Below are 15302 nucleotides of genomic sequence, written 5' to 3'. Positions count from 1 at the left end.
GCCCTAAATGGCTCACCAGGGGAGACTGGCTGGAGAGGCCTCAGAAGCAGGGCTGGGGTTAGGTGAGGTGAGTGGGGGACTCCCCTCAGGCACAGAATTTCAGGAGGCACCAAAAAGCACAACAATCATGATAAATGACATCCTCATGCAATATTTTGAAAATAAAAATTAATGCACAAAAATCCAGAATGAACTAAAATATCAAAAATTTAAATAAAGGTTAGTATGTGGAATGAATTGTTTCCCGCCAAAATTCCTATCGTGAAGCCTTCAATAAACCCTCCCTCCCAAGATCTCTTTCTCTCTCTTTGCCCTGTGAGGACAGTTAGAAGGGGGCCATTTACCAGAAGGAAGAGACAGTTCACCAGCCCCTGTATCCTGCAGGAACTTGATCCTGACCTGCAGCCTCCAGAACCACGAGACAATCCATGTCTGCCCTTTGAGCCCCTCCGTCTGTGGTGTTCTGTTACGGCGGCCCAACTGACTAAATGCTTAAGTGCCAAACACCTCACAGCCTCAGGAAAGGGGAGAAATGTCCCTTCCTATATATAAGATTTTATATTATTTTTTTAATGGTTATCTTTTCCCATAACATTAAAGGTGCTCAAAAAGTGTAAGTTTGCTTCCATTAAAACCAGGAAAATAAAATTATCATCAGTTCTGTTTTTGGTATAAATAAGGTACTTAAAATTAAAATAATGTTATACATTTTCATACCTCTTATTTTACAATTTTCTAATAGTTTTTCCAATATTTAATGTTCTGTCAATAAAAATCCAACCATTAAAAATATACAATACCACCTGTGCAGGGCTGCACATTTCTCCTTCCGCCTCTGGCACCAAGATGGCTTGGGAGGGCACTGCTCAGAACCCAAGGTAAGACTCTTCTAAGGTTTCTTTTATTGCTCATTTATTTTACTTTTCCTTATTACTAAAGTAATGCCTACCCATTAAAAAAATAATAATCTGGAAGCAAACACCCAAGGAGAAGAGCAAATGGAATACATATTACCCCATTCACTTGGAAACCTGCTAGCGTTAACTCTGAGTCAGATGGTTCACGTTCCAGTCTCTGCCCATGAATAGTGAGGAAAAAGAGCAGAGGCAGCTGTGTTCAGCACGCCGCTGTTTCTCCGTCCCTCCCCCGCTCCATCCAGGCTGTGGGAGGTGGGTGTGTGAGAGGGAGCAGAGCATATGGGCTCAGCCCTTCTTTTCTTGGGAGGAATCGGGCTGCCCACAGCAAGCTGTGCTCTGGTAAGTTCTGCTCCTCTGAGTTGCACCCACCACCTCTGCCTCACAGCAAACCTGTCCTGTTGCCATCAGGGAGCCCACTGCCCTAAAAGGAAGGGGGGGGTCTTGTTTACTGAACCACAACTACACAGCGTATCTATACACGCTCATGTGCACACACACACAGAAACAAAACACAACATAACAGAAAACCCCCTCAAAACTAGAGTTAATTGAATGAAGATACTCAATTTTGCCCAAACCACCTTTTCATCCAAATTTTTCGGTGGTCAGCTTGGTTTTTGTCCTCATCGTTTTTAATCAAAAGACCAAGAGCCATCTTTTAATGAGTCATCCTAAAAGAAACAGCTCTCATCTTCTACACTTTCTTGTATATTTATCTGGTATCAAGCAGCTACCAGATAGGTTGTTTTTTCCTCTCCCTGTTGACCAGAGAAAGGAGTTCATACTATGAACAGACCCTCAGAAGCCTCTGGAATTCTCATCTTTTAGGTCTTGCCCACTGAGGTTTAGGTTGTACACACAGTGCAGCTTATGAGTCAGTGCATGGCCGTTTGGGCCCCAGGGGGGATCTGTGGTTGGAGCTGAGGCTCCGTGTGCTGTTGTGTGGTCAGTCCGTCTGTACCTGGGCATGCTCCTGGCTGGGCACGGCGCTCAGACCCGTCGCTGCCATGTATGTGCTGCCAATGGTCTTGATCTTTTCAACTCCACTGAATTTCGGCTTGGACAGCAACTGTGAAGCAGTGACAAACATTCAGTGACTCACCTTGGTGCACTTTCTAAAGACAGTCTCAAACTCCAGTTCACAGTAGTGGGAATATGACTTATTTCAACCACTGCTTACTCACACTTTGACCTTGGGCTTTGGTGAGAAAGAACACTTCATATGTTCCACAAAGAGTGTGTCCTTGGAAGGAAATGCAGTATAATGGTCTACTTACAATTAACATGAATTGCCTTTTAAAATCTGCTAGTGAAGGAACTAGGGTAAATTATGATGCAAGTGACAATGGCCTCAAATAAATTTCCCAACTCTGGGTTTGAAAGGCTTAACACAAACATGATTCAGTGGGGGAGGTCTTCCGTGCATGGGGAGGGTGATTTATGACGAATTATAGTGCCAAGAACTGGCTTTTGCCTCTGAGCTCCAGATGTAAAGGGAATAATGATCTAGAATGGCTCCCCCCATCAGATCTGACCTGAATATTTCTTGTCCCAGTTTCTGGTACCAGTTACCAGCTTCCTACTGGCCTCCTTCCCATCCAAGTACATTAGGACTTGAGGTGGGATGGAGAATAGGTAAAAATAAGAGCAGAAGCTGTAGGAAAGAGAAGGGGTGGAGAGAGGAAGGGAAGGAAACTCTGAAAGGTTCTCTCTGCATCTGCTCAGGAGGACAATGGCACCAACTGAGGACTGGGAACATCCTGACCCTTTGTTGGCAGTCCTGCTTTTGGGCATACCAGTGGGAATCTCTACTTGCCATGCCTTCACTGTAAGTCTTGAGTCAACCTCATGGTCACAATGGTGGGAAGAGAGAAATGCACAGGTCACACAAGACATTTAGAAGGCTGGCCTGAATCCATCCTACCACATCAGTAATTTCATCCCTGTATTTCAAAGTTCCATGGATCCTAGTGAACCTATGTGCATGTATGTCAATTTTGCTACATTTCGCTTGATATCTGTAAGAATGATGTAGCATCAACACCCTTAAAACCATAGGCGGGTTTGTTCTTAACCAGAAAACAAAACACATTATTCTCTATGTAGGCAGAATATTGGAAATTGAAAAATGACACCTATTTCAAATTCTGAAACATACACTTTGTACCCTCTAAAATATATTATCCCTCATACAGACTGCTTGTTCAGTAATAAAGCATGTCATCCGGGCACAGTTCAAGTTGATCTCTGACCTTGGAGTATGCCAAGATAGACACGCCAATAATCTACTATGATAAATACATCCATTATCTCTTTTTATATCAAGAGATAAGCAAGTATTTTTCTTGGAGCTTAAGCCTTTTGAGAAAAATTCATGAGCACACTGGAAAGATATTTTATTGATATTGATTTTGGTACTTGTTCCTAGGAATCATACTATCTCACACATAAAATGTATTTCTCTCTCCAAAATTAGTCAAGGACAATAATAGAGCAAAATAATTTAATTTTTAGTCAGTAACCACAAATTACTCCAAAAGACATATTTTAAGATATGCCACAAGATTGGACTAACTTCAAATGCAATGGCCACAAGAATGCCAAAGTGTGGGATGGGGGCTACCCCTACCTGTCAAGGGTAATTCTCAAGTACCTACATCATCAAAGTCGGCGATGATCTCATTCAGGAGCCGAAGGCACTCCAGGCCCTCCTTGTTCACATCTGATTCTGTGTAGAATTCTTTGAAATCCGGAATAGAGGCAAACATGACGCAGACACAGTCATAGGACTGGTGGTATAACTCCTGCCCAGGAGAAAAGGAAGAGCTGAGCACTAGAAAATCTTTTCAATGAACACGCTCTTAAGGCAAGTGTTTCTTTATGCTAGAAACAGTGAAGAAATCACCCAGTGCCCCACTCCACCTCCCCCATACCAGCCCCAAGCCCATTCCAGACCCTGGCCATTGAAGGCGGTGAAGGCTTCTAAGGAGCAGGACGCAGGCTCTGAATCCTCAACACAGTGCTTCCACTGCCACTCTCAGCTAATAGGAGGGGTCCTTCCAGTAAAATCCTCTCTGCCATCTCTACCTTAGACCATGACGAGAGATCACAGACTTCTGGCTTAGGGAAGAAGTATCCTTTAAGCTACTGAAGGCAAACAAATGATCTCCCAAACTACTATATTGGTTTAACATGACTTGTGATGGCTACATCCTTTGCATTGAGGTCTTCATGCATTTTATTCTTTAGTGTCTCCTGAAAGGAGCAGATGAAACCCATTGAGGTACTTCTCAATTACACCAGAAAGAACGACTGAAACTCTCCAGGTTACTTATTCATACTCAAGATAGCCTTTTGTTTTTAAGTAGAAAGAGGCTCAGAGTTCTTCATCTGTAGACATGAATAAAATTAGTGTCTTGTCAATACAATTTTAAGGTGTTTCAATAATGTTTTCAACATACAACCTTCAAGTTCAGTGACTTTCAGAAAGGAAGGGCTGTTATGTGGGCACAGGGGCTGGTCCTGGGTGTGAAGAGCTGTCTTCCCACTGGTGCTGGCTCATCAGGGCCCACAGGCGACACGACACAGGCAGGAAGGCCAGGTGCCATGGTGGGCACAGTGCAGTGTGGGAAACACCCCCTCCACCAGGGACTGTGAGGAGCATTCTGTTAAACAAGATGGCCAACCTCCAAGTGGAGAAAGAATGCTGGTGGCCAGGGCTTCCTGTGTGCCTGTCAGGGCGAGAGAATCCACTCCGCATGGACGTTATCATGAGCTCTGCTCTCTGGGTCACCCAGATGAGTCCCTCAGCAGGGAGAGAGCACTTCAAGAGCCCTCTAAGTCCAAGGTTTGGTGGCCTCTCAGAAGAACCATTCTTTCCCACAGAGGTCTCATAACAAACACATCAGGACAATGGCGACCCATGAAGGTCATAACCACTTCCTGAAAAATCTAGACTCATGTCGGCTTCCTATTCTCAGGGCCAACCACTCTGTAATGCCTTCTGCTCCTGCCTCACAATCTTCACAAAATATATGAACAATGGAATCAAGGTTTCTCTTTTCTACTTGGCTCTCAATATGGTTGAGCTGGCCCATTGTGCAAACCTGTACTTTGTCTCTCTGAGTTGTTGTTTCTGTGAATATTCGTGTCCTGGGAAGACAACATGGGGCACATGTGACTGCCAAGCTTAGATTCTAGTAATGCTGACGAAGCCGGGGAGTCAGGGTACAGGGGAGAGAGATCCCCCTAGAAGCCTGTTCTAGTTAAAAATGCCAGTTTTATAAAAGAAATATATATTTTACTGACTTCCCTGCTCCTCAGGAAAAGGAATACATCTGCAAGACAAAGAACTATTTTCTGTCCCCTGCATTTCCCCACTGTCTGCTGACACTAGCCAGAGTGACCGTCTGGGGAATGATGATGACAAGAGGAAGGCGGGAAAAACTCAGCACTGACTCCACGCCTGCTGCCTGAATAGGCCACAGGCATTAACCTGCCCCTGACTACACTCCTAAGAGGCTGGGACTATTATCCTCAATGTACAGAAGGGGAGACTGAGGGTAAGGTGGTTACATTACTTGCCCAAGGTCGCAGTTACCAAGTCTGATGCACACTTGACTCTTATAAACACTATACTTTACACGTGAACCTGCATCTCCCGATGACCACAGATCATGCTGCTTAGATTGAGGGGTGGTGTGGGCCTCCAACCATGTGCCGGTCATGTGACTTTACCTTTCTCCTTTCCCCCTGAGGTCTTCAAGGGCATGCGGAAATGGGAGACAATGAAACACAAAACTGAACTGACTGGCAGTTTGGATGAAGGTCCATTTTAACTGCACTGGTTTGGAGTCTAATAAAACAAGGTTTATCTGTTGGAAGGAGTCTGGCGTGTTATCTCATTCCGCTGTCCTCAAACAGGAATGCATGGGACGGTCACCAATGGGTCTCCCCCTGACCAAACGTCACCTGGGGTTGGCTCCAAGCATGTGCATGTTTTGGAAAAGGTCCATGGGTTCTTCTGCGGTGCAGCTGGATTACGAATCACAGGCTAAATGAGGAAATGGAAGGTCAGCGGAGCGGGGTGACACACCAAGGCTCCCAGCTGGCCTCGGGGCCAGGACTAATCTCTGGAGCCCTGGTTGGGCACTCTGCAGGTGGTGAGTGCTGCTGGGGGCCTGGGCTGCAAACCACTCACCCACTCTCTCTACAGATCAGTCACTTGGAACCTTTGGGGAAACACCAAGGATGAGCATGCATCTCTGGCCCCGTGGTCTCTGATTCAGGGCTCAAGGACTATTCTTGAGAAACAGGGAAACTTCACCAATGGGAAGCCTCATAAATTCCCTGGAGCCAGTGAAATGTGCAGGGCTTAGAACCATACCCTAAACTCATGAGAGGCTCCCTCAGGTCTTTGGGTTGGGCTTGGGGGCCAGAGAGGACCACAAGCTGATTGGTTGATGGCCTGTACTTGTTTCAGATTTCTAGAGGATCCGGGCATGGGGGTAGGGCAAGTGGGCAGCCTTTGAGGAGATTTTGGAATTCAAAGTCTAGAATGGGTGACTCTCGTTGGGCACACAGCTGCCAGAAGGTATCCCCGAGCTTTGGAGTTAGAAATAACCTTAGGCGTCATTTCAACACTCGCTCACACGTAACCACTCTGCCAGACAAGCTCAAGTAATTAAAAAATAATCACAGAACTGCATCTCTGTGCCCACTGCCCCTTTTAGTCTGCTGAGTGAGACCCGTTCTCCTACCCAATCCAACCCTGGACAAAGACTTGGGACAACCCCATGGCCCTTTCTGTCACTATTGGGTGATTCAAGTCCTCTTGTCAGTAATTAAAGTGCCCAGAACTTGGAACCTGGCTGAATGTGGGGCTCTTCTCCTTCGGCAGCATGAGGCTGCTGCAGTGGGGGGGCCTGGGGGAGGGGGTAAGGGGCGCGATTGGCTTCTACACTCTCTCTATTCCTGCTTCTACTTTGACCCTCCCCAGCTTGCTTAGTCAGGCTTTGCAGACCTCCAGGGTTGCAGGCCAGGGAGAGAAGGAAGTGTCTGATGGAGCAGGAAAGCGCTCCATTGACTCCATCATGCTCCTAGGGCACTCACGCCTGGCGGACATTGCCATGGGTGACTGAAGACTCCCTGTTGCTTCCTCCATCACTGAACATCCCACCTGAGGTTCCCTTGCTGTGGACAATACACTCCCTCCTGCTTGCGACCACTCTCTGCCCCAGGCTCTCTGGCTATTCTTACAGCTTCTCTGCTGGGGCCTGTTCACCCCTCCAGGTGGCTCTGAAGAACAGCATCTCAAAGAACCCTATGCCAGCGGTCTTTCCCTCGCTCTGTCCCTGAGCAGTGTTCAGCCTCCTTTGCCCTCCCAAGCCCGGACAGTTATACCCCCACCCACACCCCTAGCTCTCTCGGCCCAGAAACTTCAATTAGTCCCTGCCCTCTGCATTTTCTCCTTGTCAGGGACCTGCCTGTCACCTGTATCCCCCAGAGGTAGGTGTCTTCCCAGGATACCACTCAGTGGCTCTAGCATAGGGTACACATGGCAGGTTCCTGCCCATGCAGAAGGCTAGAGGTGAAGGGAAAATCCTTGGGGGGCTGCCAGCACCCCTCTTCCAGCCTCCAACCTCCTGCCCATTCCTACGCTTCCTTCTAGGGAAGGGTTGAGAATCACGCAACCAGTTTTCAGGAAGGGCATTTGTAAATGAACAAATGGTTTAGTGCCCCCTCTGGAACCAGGGAGGTCCCGCTTGTGTGGCACAGGCTGAAACTGACTTTAGCATCTGGTGTGTGTGTGTGCACGCGCACACACACACCGCCCCTCTCTCCTGGGGGCCCGCTGCATGCTAGGGTCCAGGCCACATGTTAGGACCCGCAGATGAACACCACAAGCCCTGCCTTAGGGAGCACAGGGTCTACTTGGAGAGAGAGAGCAAGTGAAGAGAACAAGAGAACAAAGTGTGATTGGTGCTGCTCAGGCCCAGGCGTGGACAGCTCTGCTTGGTGTCCTAGAAAATGTTCAGAACTGCCACTAGCACTCAGTTTCCAAACTCCTAGCCAGGAGGACCTCCCATCCCCCACTCCCCCCCACCCCCAGTTGACCTATGTGCTAACCATTTAGCACCTGTGCCCCCAGTTGTCACCTAATTTATTATGCCCTAATTTAAATGCCCTAATTTATTCAGGGGAGTCAAGTGATTAGACAGCACAAAAGCTTCTCTGACAAGCTGGACGGCATTCTAGCCCGACTCTACAAGGAACATGGTTGAGGGGTCTGGCTGGAGGGGTGACGGCGGCAGGGGCTCACAGCCGGGAAGGACGGTGCTGTTTGGGCACCGGGTGAATCCCCACATCCCTGCAGGGACATCTGGGTCCTGTTTAGATCAAGCCTCAGCTCTCCCGCAATGAGGCTGCCTGGCTCAGCATCACAAGCCATCCTTACCACCTGGAGACTCCATTCGGCAACCAAATGTGGTCTTTTCAACAAGTGATGAAAGCTAGCTTTGATGTCTGCTCAAGAGGCCTCTCGAAACGTTCCTGCTACAACATGGCAGTTTCAAGGGCTCGGGTCCAGGCACACAGAGCTCCTCCCCGAGCCTGAATGGCCTGTAGCCTGGATCTGGCCAAGACCCTGGGCAGCTGAGGGACGGAGAAACTTGCAGAAGTGCTAAGCACGTCCCGAGGGAAGGAAGAGGCGCCTGCAGACACGCACAGTGGCTCTGCCCACACGCTGGGAGCACAGGCGGACTGAAGAGGTTTTCATCGAAATCAAAGCTTTCGGGGATTGTTATTGTGATTAAATCATTCTTTACTTCTGAGGGGAAATTCATTTCCTCTGAACATCCATGTGGTGGGCTGGAGAATCAAAAAGAGCTGCAAGGCTCTTTGCTAACATCGGTCCTGGCCGAGGTCACGTGTCATGTTCCCAAGGAATGTTCCAGAAAACCATGCCTTGGTAATGCTTATGGTGGAACTGAAAGGCATGCTCCTGTCCTTCCCCCCCCACCAAAAGTAACCCTGGGTCTCTGCATTCAGAAGGTGTGGGTGCTCAGCGCACCCCCCAGAGGAGGACCTGAGAAGGAGGAGCTGCCTGGATGGAGGGCAAAGGGATAACATTGGGGTTTGCTCTCCATCCTCCTTGGGCCGTGTAAAGGGAGGGGGAAGAAGGCGTCCTTGAAGCTATTAATAAATTCCAGTGGGCAGTGATTCTTAAGTTTTGCATAAATCTGGGATATTTGCTTACAAGATAACTAAAATTGAGTGTTGACTGCAGGCCAGGCACTGCTCCAAGAGCTCTGCATGAATTATTGCTTTTAAAATCAGTCTCAGCCTCTGAGAGAATGGAGGCCTAGGTCCCACAGCTCAGAAGTGCCAGGGCTGGGCCGGACCTGTGCTCTCAGCCACGAAGAAGGGCCCAGCAGGTGGAGGAAGGCTGGCCTAGGTAGCTGGCGGGGTAGACATCCCTTCCCCTGGAGCAGCCTTGCTCTTGGGGTCCCCCCTATTGGCGGTGCTCTGCCAGGCCTGGTCTGGAATCTGGCGGAAAAGATCCCTCTCCAGGGACTGCAGGATTCCACAACAGCTGGGCCTCTCCTCGGGAAGCCTTAGGGAGAGAGAGCACTCACACAGGGGGCATCTACTTGGCCCTGACAACGGAGGTCCTGGGCAGGATCCGTGCCGTCGAACAGCACACATTCCACCATTGTTTAGCAGCAGAAGGCCAAGCAACAGCAGCCTGGCCAGCCTGGGATTCTGGGGCCAGGATTACCCATCGCTGGGGTGGGGAATGGTTTCTTCTGTCCCGGGATGGTCAGGCAAGGACAGAAAGGTCCGATGGGGACAGGAGAAGGTGGACAGCCAACTTGTCAGGAAGTCAGAAGGACGAGGCAGGAGTTTGCTATGGTTTATGCACTCAGATGAGTCTCCTTATAGTGACCTTATTAGGAGTTTTGGGGAAAATAATCCAAAAAACATAATCATCCCTTACTGAGACTCACGGTGGGGGCGCTCAGGACTGTTAGAAGGGGGGTTTAGTGATTCTCTCTCTTGGTTGGCCCTGTGCGGCGAGCCCTGTTTTGCATTCAGGATTTTCCCCAGGAGGCTCATAACCAGCAGAATCTCCTACACCCGCCGTTTGATCTTCAGCAACTGCAGAGCAAAACCTGCCCTGCTCAGTGCACTGCCTTTGGGCTGACAGGGCAGGCCGCGCTGTCGGCACGGTGCCCGACGGGGGTCCCTGAAAGCGTTTAATCCCCCCACTTAGAGCGGCAGCTTGTGTAGCTCCCCCCACACTTAACCTACCCGACGAAACCTCTCAGTAAAGTATGGGAAGTTACAACCGAGGTAGTGGTGTGCTGTCGGCCTCCACACGCAGCACCTTGCGGCCCACAACTGTGCAGAGGCGAGCGACTGAGTCAGGGACCATCTCTTTGGTCCAGTGCCCCCGATTTAAGATCCTGTGTGTGTCGCTCCACCCTCCTGAGCAAACTCAGCACCTAGAAACATGTGCGGGGATCGCGGTACCCTGAGTGAAAACCAAAGACCCCTAACGAGGGTCTGCGGCTCCGGAGCCTGGAGCGGCCCGTGGCAGTGAGTTTGAAAGGCTCCGGAACGGGGCACTTTCCCTACAGGGCTGCAGGCGGCCTGGGTCCAGGATCTGGCTCCTGCTGGCAGGGACCAGCCATCCTCGGGAGCCCCCGCGAGCTGGGGATTACTTTGGGGCCTAAGACAGGTTCCAAGTGCACACAGGGATGAAGCGGCCATGGATAAGGCGCCCCAAGGAACTCACTTTCTTTAGCTGTCAGACCGATGGGAAAGAGCAGAGAATCCACTGATTGCCCAGGTCTGGCCCAAGGAGAGGTCAGGAGACATCAGGAGGGGTCTGCCAGGGGGTAGGGCTGATCCCAAGGGCCTTTTCAGGGCTTGAACTAGGCACTCCTCTGGCCAGAAGTAACCTCTTGTGGCCAGATTATTCTCACTCTCTCCATCCCCCCAGCCCGTTTCTAGAACTTTCTTTTCAGTTTTGCAATCCACTTCCTCACAGTGGTGGCCTTTCTGGACTCCCATATTTATGCTACCAGTGCTTGCAGACAAGAGGATGCTGTCCCCTCCAGGCGATGGGGCCACTTCTGCCTCATTCATCTCTGTGTCCAGGCCCAGCACCAGCCTGGCCATGGGGCAGGGGCAACATTAGGCACACGCCGAATTTATGAGCTGAACTGATAATCAGACAGACAGACATAAAGATGCTCTATGTTGCTACTGAAGGCAGATGGCTCCTTCTTAACAGATGCAGTGATTTCACTATCTGTGACCAGCAGGTAGACAGGCTGCCAAATAACCGACCGCCTGTGGGGAACAGCAGGAGAAGAAACAGACGAGTGAGCGGTCCACAGTCAGTCAGACCTGCTGTGGGACCCTGACTGGCCCATCACGCCCAGCATGCTTCCAGGAGGAAGAGAGTGATGACGTCCAGCACCTCACTCACCGCCGGGAGCTTTCTACCTAACGTCAACTATCCAATATGGTACAGGAACACACTGCTCCGAGCCTTCTCACTTGAGACTGCTTTGTACTCCAGCATCATGGAGGTCGGGCTTATCCATTAGCGAGTTCATGCATCTGCAAGTTTCCAGATCCCTCATCTGCTCCCCATCCCAAATGAAAACCTCCCCAAAACATGCATTGCACCTCATCTCTGAAACCCCCACGGCACCAAACATAAGCCTTTGCACACAGTAGGTGCTCAAACACGAGTTTCCCATTGTTAATACATCTGCTGACTCTTGTAAGTCAGGAACGTGAAAGAACTTCCGTGACATCTGATTTCATAAGCCCTTTTGACGTGAAAATGACACCCTCATCTTTCCAATTCTAGTTAAGTATCCACTCCCTCAGAGGCTCCGAGAAATCGCCATCTCCATCCATTCAAGTGAGCAGACTCAAGTCTTTGACCTGCTCTTGTGTGGATAACGTCTCAGTTCTGTCTACGTCCTATCTTTGAAATTCTAAGGCCCTTTAAAGGCTCTTGGGGAAGCTGCGAGCCACGGGATGCCCGCTGGAATTGTGCCTCTTGATTTGGTCTCTGTTGCGTGCTGGTAAGGGAGGCGGCCCTCACACCACAGAGAGGCCACTTTTGTGACTTGTTTGGAACTCCAGGGCCCCCCATCGCACCCTGAGAACTTCACGTGTTGGGGGAGAAACACCAGGAATAATGAATCCACGTTTGGAGGTGAGTCTAACTCACTAGTCTCAGCTGACGTCTCTATTAACCAACCAGTATCTTCTCAAAATGGACCGGTGCAGGCCAATAGCGGACATCTGGCACACTCAGGTGTCTGGAGGGCCACCGGCCTCCAGGTCAAGGCCAGGGCCCGCTCGCCCTGCCCCGGCCCACCGCCCCGTGGTGCCGCACCTCATTTTTCAGGCTCCGGGCCAGGAAATGCTCCGCTACGTGCGCGGGCAGCACGTTCTCCAGCAGCACGCGGTTCAGGTTCTCCATGGTTTCGATCTCCTCCCGCTCTTTTTTGAACTTGTTCTTCCATAAGAAGTCTAACCTACAGTAATATTCATTCTGTTACAAGAGGACACAGAGGTAAAGAAACAATAGGCATCTTGTCCTGCCAGAGAGCAGAGGTTTTAAAGAGAAAACAAAAAGAATGAAACAAAACTGAAAAAAGAACCCCCCGAACAGAACGGTCACCCTCCCGACGAAGCCCGCTTCTCCCCCGAAATGTCTCCCAGCCAACCCCTCACCTGCATTTGCAAAAAAAAACAAGTTCGGGAAAGAACCCGCCTTGGGAACAGGGGCCGGTGATGACAGTGACGTGGAAGCTTCTTGCAAAGTTATGTTAATATAAAATGGCTCGAATTATCTTTTGAGAAGAGGCATAATAGAATGTAAACAATGAATAAATGAAAAATAGGAAATGCATTAGCCGAGAGAGTGCAATGTTGGATAATTTGCATTCAAAAAATAATAGTGTTCATTTGTGGCAGTTAGCCTTTACTATTTGAAAATCAATTTTCCCCTACCACAAAATTCCAAGATTAAGTATTCATTGAAAATTTTGTATTTCCTCATTTAGGATTGCATTGTGCTGAGAGAATGACATTGTATTTACACAGAATTTCGTTTGGGTATCATTTAATTAAGATGTGCCTGCTAGTAAAAACGTACATGTTCATGCTTTATAACATAGTGAAATTTAATGTTTTTTTAAAAAAAACTATTATTATTAATGTAGAGATAGAGAGTCCTGCTTCCTGGCAAAGGGTCTGATTTTGACATCATGTTAGGTCTGCTATGATGTAAATAATTTAATATGGTGAAACAGCCCTGAAAGAATCTTCCTGAAACACAAGGGCCTAATGGGGTGCATTCCAGCACAAACAGTAACTTCCTGACCAAAAAAAAAAAAAACATGCAAAGAAGAAATCAATGCTGGGGGTTTGTTTTATTGGTTTGATTAATTATATTAATGCAGTACAAACACACACAGCCTCTTATGCACAGATGGCGATTAAAAAAAAATCACATTTTGAAACCTGAAAGAGTAATGATCATTCATCATTTAGGTTTGATTCAAACCATGTATGATATGCTCAAAAATTATTCCTCCTCCTCTGGTGTGGAATTTATTTTTACTTCGTATAGAGACATTTTTTTTTAAAAGACTGCAAAAGAGATATTTTTAATGTTTGTTTGTATTAAATTTTTACATTAATGCCAAATCCTCCACATTCTGCACTTAGAGAAATCATGCCCTACACTTCCTGAAAAAGCCTCTCACTTGGAGAATAGATTATTTGTTTGGATGAACCAGTGGTGTGACTGGTTCTAAAGTAGGATGACTTGGCAATCCGTGATGGTGGCATCGAGAAGACAGAGATGCACGCTCGAGATCAGACAGAGTGACCCGGGGAGGAACCCAGGAGCAAGCAGGGCAGGCAGCAGGCCCAGCTTAGGGGACTGTGCAGGGTTTCCACGAGCCATACTAAGGGGTGGCTCAGGCCTCCCCGGTGCCTGAGACTGCATCACGGGCAGCATTTGGTAAATCTCTTACAAAAGGAATAGAGGCACTTTGGGACCAGCTCCATTGGACTGAAAGTGACATTTTGGCCAGTCTTTACCTCCCACCTCCCCAGTCAGTACATTCTGCTGGAGGACCCTCTCCTTGAAGGACAAGCCCATTAGAAACTCATGGAGAAGCCCCCAACAGAAGACAGATGTTTCTATCCCAAACCAGTTGAACTGACTCAATGGTGTCCCCCAGAAAGACAGTTCCAAGTTCTCATCTCCAGTATCTATGACTGTGACCTTTTCTGGAAGTAGACTCTGCAGGTGTAATTAACTTAAGGATCTCAGATCACGTGGGATTGCGGGTGGGCTGTCAGTCCAATGACTGTATCCTTATATGAGAAAGGAGAGGGCATCTGACACAGGCCCCCACGGGCAGGCCACATGGAGGATGCAGCAGAGGGTCACGGGAAAGCCAACTCTGCCGACTCTGTATGTCCCTCCAACTCAAACAGCAGTCCTGCTTTGTGAACCTTCACCCCTGCATCCTCACCCATCTCCCAGAGTCTGTCTGGGGCCACTCGACAGTTCGCAGGGCCCAGATCCCATGCAGAGATTTGCTCTCCATTTGCGCTGGCAAAGACGAGAGAGAACAGGAAGAGCCTGGGAGAGGCACCAGGCCGTCTGGGAGCCTCACTACTGTCTTTCACACCGGGCACAGCCTCGAGGGCAGTTCTTGCTTTGTCTAGTCCTGAAAACAAGCTGAGGAACTTGAGGGGTTTACATCTTTCTATGTGGCCAGAAGAGGTGGTCCTGGGCAGGGGGGCAGGCAGCGTGTGATTCCATGCGTTCTTGGGTTCTGAAGCCTTGTACACAGGGACCTCAGCCTAACTGAGGCCACCAGACTGCCACCTGCCCGGATGCATGTTGAAGGAGCCCACCCAGAGTGCGGACCCTCAATGGCAGTTGGTCATTTAAACTTGGGAGAAATACAGGGAATCTTCCTTTCTCAAAAGAGGCCCTTGAACTCAGGTTGGCATTTCTATCACAGATCGTATTTCAATTCAGAGAGCAGAACCCCAGCTCTTTTCCAGGAGGTGTGTTACGGTTTTATTAAGGTATCTTAGATACCCAGAGCAATATTTAGCATGCCAATTTCCTCAGGAAGCAAAAACATCACCATTGTTTCAAAAAAGATGGTCATGGGGCAGGTGGGTCATGAGGACAAATGACAACAAAAATAAGTTGCAAAATGTCCATACTGTTGTTTAAAAACACCACCTGGGAAGTCGGTGACCCTGAGTCCATGCCTATTTATGAAACTTAAAAACCTTATTTTAAATATTGGACATTTG

At 48.7% G+C, this 15302-nt stretch overlaps 1 protein-coding gene across 2 annotated transcripts in view; it reads right to left on the bottom strand.

Annotated features, from left to right (window-relative positions):
- ADCY2 (adenylate cyclase 2) overlaps positions 1–15302 on the bottom strand; it is a 394262-nt gene that overhangs the window by 18410 nt on the left and 360550 nt on the right. For both annotated transcript variants that reach the window (XM_032415329.1, XM_032415327.1), the window contains exons 20-22: positions 12343–12501; positions 3575–3721; positions 1879–1986 (exon numbers count right to left, since the gene is read on the bottom strand). In XM_032415329.1, the coding sequence (XP_032271220.1) occupies positions 1879–1986; positions 3575–3721; positions 12343–12501 (414 nt within the window). The remainder of the gene's footprint in view (positions 1–1878; positions 1987–3574; positions 3722–12342; positions 12502–15302) is intronic.

The sequence above is a fragment of the Phoca vitulina genome, unplaced genomic scaffold, assembly GCF_004348235.1.
Source record: "Phoca vitulina isolate PV1807 unplaced genomic scaffold, GSC_HSeal_1.0 scaffold17, whole genome shotgun sequence".
NCBI lineage: Eukaryota > Metazoa > Chordata > Mammalia > Carnivora > Phocidae > Phoca > Phoca vitulina.
This window is presented reverse-complemented; position numbering and strand designations above follow the sequence as displayed.